At 41.7% G+C, this 6,013-nt stretch overlaps 1 protein-coding gene across 1 annotated transcript; it reads left to right on the forward strand.

Moving 5' to 3' along the window:
- Positions 1–1,247: 1,247 nt before the first annotated feature.
- Positions 1,248–5,716, forward strand: LOC126594898 (uncharacterized). The gene is made up of 2 exons (XM_050261163.1): positions 1,248–5,039; positions 5,138–5,716. Exon 1 carries the CDS (start codon positions 3,254–3,256, stop codon positions 3,926–3,928), a length of 675 nt encoding a protein of 224 aa, XP_050117120.1. The 5' UTR covers positions 1,248–3,253; the 3' UTR covers positions 3,929–5,039; positions 5,138–5,716.
- Positions 5,717–6,013: the final 297 nt, after the last annotated feature.

Consider the following 6,013-nt stretch of genomic DNA (forward strand, 5'->3'; position numbering starts at 1 on the left):
TCACCCATTATTAAAAAACTATTTGGCGCCAAATTCAAGTAAATCATTGCAGATGACCCTTGACTTTTTCCCTTTCGTTAATTTTTGGAAAAAGCTGCACAATTTGCACATTTGAACATAAATGAAATCTATGGTTCAAAGTATAGTATATCCACAGACAAGGGTAAATCAATAGAATTACCAAAAAGAGATACCATGTTCCATCACATGAGATTTCCAACATGATCAACATTATAACTTGCAAAATATCCCAAAGCAAAATATTCAAATGTTCAACAATTTTACAATTTTATAAATTTTAAAAGCGTGAATTGACGAAAATGCCCTGGAGGCGAGGACTTTGATTTCTGTTGACCGTCGTCTAGAGGAACGTATGACTTATTCTTTTGGCGTATTTGTGTAGTACTCGTTGGTACGAACGCATAGGCGAAAACTGTTTGAGAATCCGGATTATAACGGTATGGTCACAGACATTTGAATTTGGTTATTTATATTTTGGATTATAGATTAATTGAACTTCCACCTTGCGGGAGAAAAGCCCAATCGGATTTAGGCAAGAGTAAGGAGAACCAATTGGAATTAAGTAAGAAATAAAGGTGTTGATGCACAAAATCAGCGAAGACTTTGGTACAACAGAAAGTGTCAGGTTTTGTGACCTTCGCTTGGTTGCTTCGGTCACTAGTGAGGATAAGTACGTAAATGAATAGAGACAGAGAAGCAAACACAGGATGTACGTGGTTCACCCAGATTGGCTACGTCCACGGAGTAGAGGAGTTCTCATTAATTGTGAAGGGTTTACACAAATACATAGGTTCAAGCTCTGGTTTAGTGAGTTCTAGTGAATAGTTTAGTACAAAATGACATTAGAGATTATTGTGGGAGAATGATCCCTATTTATAGAAGAGAGTTTCTAGTTTTGTTCTAATATTGACACATGTCGTGTTGTGATTGGCTTCTGATGTTGACACGTGTCGTGCTGTGATTGGCTTCTGATGTCGACACGTGTCGCATTGTGATTGGCCTTCTGGTTGAAGGGAAACTCTTCTGGGTCCTTGACGGTATAACGTTGACCGGTGCTCAGTAGTTTCGGGATTAGTCAAGTATGGTACAAACAGTGCTCCCCTAAGTTCCCGAGTGAGGGAAGCTCCTCGGTTGGGGACTTGCAAGATCCAAGCCGCTGAGTAATCACGAAACTTCTAAGTACCGAGGTGTGGTATCGTCTTCACTTGCCTTAACTTTCTCATAGGTAGATGTGGCATCTTCTCTGGAAGTACGCTTCCTCCATCCAGGGGTGGTATCTTTAACCGATGAAGATGCACAAGGTAATGTATCAATTTCACTTGAAGCTTACTTGTAGTTTCGGGCTTGGTCAAGTGCGATACAAACCCTATAGTAGGAGTCCCCCAAGTCGCCGAGCTAGGAGATCTGCCGAAAGAGGTGACAGACAAGGTAAGCAGTCAAACTTCCAAGCAAGCAACCCAGGATCAGAGGTTTGACTTCGGCTTCCGGTTGATTGTTCTCCTTCTCCTTGTCTCTCATTCAACTGCCAGGATAAGGAGAAGCAAATGGATAAGAGATGATATGAGATACTTTTGCTTTTGAAGAAGTAACTTTCCACAGGCTTATTCTTGAACTGTGCTGGAGGGTTTTCTGGTTCCCTTCAGAGTATAAGGCCGACTCAAGAATTTGAGGGTCAAAACAAGTCCATCAAATCTAGAGTACGTTCGACCTTGATGATATGGGATACTTTTGCTGTTGACGGAATAATGAATGTGGTATGGAAATGTGTCGTGCTGTAGTGATCTGTTTCAGCTCACCGTTGAACCTTCTGCTTCAATCTTTTGCATGGCAGAAGTGGTGTGCAACCTTTGCATTTAAATGGTCCTTCAGAACATTCCTTCATAGTGACTCATCCACGCTTGGCAGCTTCAGTGTAAAGAGCCAATATCTGATCAACTGTCATGAGGTATTTGCCGGTGGAATTCGTGACCTTGACAGCAGTTGAGGATGAGTACTCGAGAGCAATGCTAAGTAAGCAACCAGGCAAAGGTTCCAGGCAGTCAGTTCCAAATTGGAGGTTTGATTTCAGGTTCCGACTGACTGCTCTCTTTCTCCTTGTCCTGCAGGTGTGGACAAGGACAAAGACAAAGACAGGGAGAAAGCATGATATGGGATACTCTTGCTTTCGACCCTGATGATATGAGATACTCTTGTTCTTGGTGTGGCTTATTTGCTGAGGTATTATCGGGGGGAAATAAAGCTGAGTATTTCGAGAGGTTATGTTGAGGGTGCCTTCTCGAATGCGAGAAAGGGTTGAGCATTTTTGCAGGTTTGCCTGCCCGTTGAGGAGGGAGGTCGATGTATATAGGGATTTCCCAATAACAAGTAGTAATGCTATTCCTTTACCCTTCTTGGTCACAGCAATGTAGTGGGAGCTGCCAGCTTCACGTGTTTTAATTTTGTCAGAGCACTTTGAAAAAGTGGTATGTGGTATCTGGAAAGCTGATGTTACATGTGAAGATTACAGACAAGCTTTATCTAAGGAAATCTGGCTCTCGAAGTTCTGAGAGTTGTGCCTCTTCGATTTTCGAACAAGCAATCCCGTCGAGGATCTGACTCTCGAGATTCGGAAAGCGGTGCTACTCCGGTTTTTGAGAAAGTAATTATGTTGGGAGTCTTTTCTCGAATGTGAGTAAAGGTTGGACGTTCTTGCCAACCTGTCTTGCCGCAAAACACGGAGGTCGACACACATAGGGACTTTCCAGTTGTCAAGCAGTGGTGCTGTTCCTTTACCCTTGTGGGTAATAGTAGGGTAGCTGGAACTTCGAAATTCTCGTGCCTAAATTTTGTCAGAGATCTTTGACAAAGTTATATGTGGTACCCGAGGAGTTGATGGTGCATATGGAGAACGGTGATTGAACAGTAAGATTCACGTGCTTTCTACTTCACCAGAAATCTTCGACAGATTGCCCGTAATTTCCGCAAAGCTGAGTGTGCATGTGACAGGTGCTGACGAGGCTGAAAAAGCAGGTGCTTCTTCGATTTCTGAGATCGGCCCTCGTGGTCTCTGAGCAGCCCAGTTTTTGAGAAAGCAAACGCCTCTTCGATTTCTGAAGCTCCGTCGAGTGCAGATTTTTATAGAGGCTGGCATTAAGTTCCACAGCACACTTGAATCTCTACCAGTAGAAGCTCATTTCTTGCACTTCTAAGATCTTGATTTGTCTGACCTCTTCCCTCTTCAACACATTTGAAAATGTCTGGACCCTCCGACCGTCGTTTTGACTTGAACCTTGGAAAAGAGACAGCCACGCCTTCTCCAGACAACATATGGTGCCCATCCTTCATATCCCCTACTGGTCCTCTTACCGTTGGGGATTCTGTGATGAAGAATGATATGACCGCTGCAGTGGTGGCCAGAAACCTTCTCACTCCCAAAGATAACAGACTACTTTCCAAACGGTCTGATGAGTTGGCTGTTAAGGACGCTCTGGCTCTTAGTGTTCAGTGTGCAGGTTCTGTGTCTAATATGGCCCAACGCCTATTTGCTAGAACCCGCCAAGTTGAATCATTGGCTGCTGAAGTGATGAGTCTCAAACAGGAGATTAGAGGGCTCAAGCATGAGAATAAGCAGTTGCACCGGCTCGCCCATGACTATGCTACAAACATGAAGAGGAAGCTTGACCAGATGAAGGAATCTGATGGTAAGGTTTTACTTGATCATCAGCGGTTTGTGGGTTTGTTCCAAAGGCATTTATTGCCTTCGTCCTCTGGGGCTGTACCTGGTAATGAAGCTTCAAATGATGAACCTCCAATGCCTCCTCCTTCTGGGGTTTTGTCAAGTACTGAGGCTCCGGATAACCACCCTCCGGTGCTTTCTCTTTCTGGGGCTCTACCGACTGCTGAGACTTCCCCTAAGCAACCTTTGTGAAGGCTCCCTTTTGTTTGTTTATTTTGACTCATGTATATGTACATATTTGTGGCTTATCGAAAATATTAATAAATAAGCTTTGCTTCATTTCAACATATTGTGTTAAATACACCAAAGCCTTCTTCATAAAGTTCTTTGAATTTTTTCTTTTGTTGAAACCTGTATTGTTGAAGCTTTGTGAGTGAAGCGTGTAGTTTGAGGTAGTGTTCCCTTAATTTCCCGAGTGAGGAAAACTTCTCGGTTGGAGACTTGAAAAATCCAAGTCACTGAGTGGTTGTGAGACTGCCGAGTATCAAGGTGCAGTAGCATATGGTGGGAGTCCCCCAAGTCTTCAGGCGAAGAGAGTTGCCGAATGAGGTGTCTCGCTTGTTACTAATTTGTCAAAGTAACGAATCCTTGTTTCGATGTCACACATTCGTATATACTTTATCTAAAAATATTTCCAACTTTTGTGTGTTTGATGCTGCATGCTATTGACTAGACAAGATCAAGTGCAATTAGTAGCTTTTCTCTCTTTTTCATCTTTTCTTTGGTGGAATTGCTTTTCGTTTCCACTAATCAGCCTGAGTGGATGCAAGATAACACCATTCTCTATAGCTCAGATTGCAAAGTCGTCTTCATGAAAGTTGTTCCTTATCTTGTGAACTACAACATATCCAAATTTGAGATCCATCGGAGTAGTACAACTTCAGAAATTCAAGTATGATGAGTAACTGTTCATCAATTTTCTGTTAACCCGTCAGACTTGTTGTGAGCTTCGAAACTCCATTTTCTCTTGTTCAGATCAACATACTTTCTTCATGGAAGTTGTTCCTCATCATCTCTTCCATAACATATCAAAAATTCAGAACAAACTAACGGTTGAATATTTCCAGATCTTCGAAACACCGCAGCAGCTTTGAAGCTTGCAGAAATCTGACCGTCATGTTTGGAGCTTCAACACTCTAACTTCCGTCGCTCAAATAGAAAAATTTCCTTCGTGAAAGTTGTTCATCTGCTCAAGAACTATAAGATGTCCAAAATTCAGCTCCACTGGAATTAGCTTCGCACTATCTTGATGAAGAGTGTGTGAAGCTTTTATGTGTTTTGGTGTTGAAATTTGGTATTGTAGGTGAAACTTTGGGGTTGAAGCTTGATAGGTGAAGCTTTATAGGTGAAGCTTTGGTGTTGAAGCTTTATAGGTGAAGCTTTGTGTTTGAAGCTTTATAGGTGAAGCTTTGGGGTTGAAGCTTGATAGGTGAAGCTTTGTGTTTGAAGCTTTATAGGTGAAGCTTTGGTGTTGAAGCTTTATAGGTGAAGCTTTGTGTTGAAGCTTTATAGGTGAAGCTTTGGGGTTGAAGCTTTATAGGTGAAGCTTTTGTTGGCACCATAAATTGATTGTGCTTCGCACTATCTTGATGAACATAGTGCGAAGCTTGGGAGATTGATACTTGTCCTCCATTGATGAAGCTTTTGTTGGCACCATAAATTGATTGTGCTTCGCACTATCTTGATGAACATAGTGCGAAGCTTTGGAGATTGATACTTGTCCTCCATTGATGAAGCTTTTGTTGGCACCATAAATTGATTGTGCTTCGCACTATCTTGATGAACATAGTGCGAAGCTTTGGAGATTGATACTTGTCCTCCATTGATGAAGCTTTTGTTGGCACCATAAATTGATTGTGCTTCGCACTATCTTGATGAACATAGTACGAAGCTTTTGAGATTGATATTTGTCCTCCATTGATGAAGCTTTTGTTGAATTTCCCAATTTCCAATTTCCTCTTTTTTTTTTTTTTTTTTTTTTTTTTTTTTTGGGAAAACTAGAAATTTGAAAATGTGGGAGATACAACGTATACAAATTTTGCTTCCATACTGTTAAGCGAGAGATTGTGATGCAAGCCACATCTTGTAGTAGTCGAAGGTTTGGATGAACCATATAAATTGAATTTGCTTCGAACAGTCTTGATCAAAAGCGTTTGAAGCGTTCTATGAGTTGTAGTGTTTGCATTGTTACAGAGGAGAAATGTCTGAAGCAGATGCAAGAGGGCTGAAGAGCTTGATCTTCGTATACCATGCATTGAAGCCATTGTTGGCTTGCAA

This window comes from Malus sylvestris, chromosome 13, assembly GCF_916048215.2.
Source record: "Malus sylvestris chromosome 13, drMalSylv7.2, whole genome shotgun sequence".
Taxonomy (NCBI): Eukaryota; Viridiplantae; Streptophyta; class Magnoliopsida; order Rosales; family Rosaceae; genus Malus; species Malus sylvestris.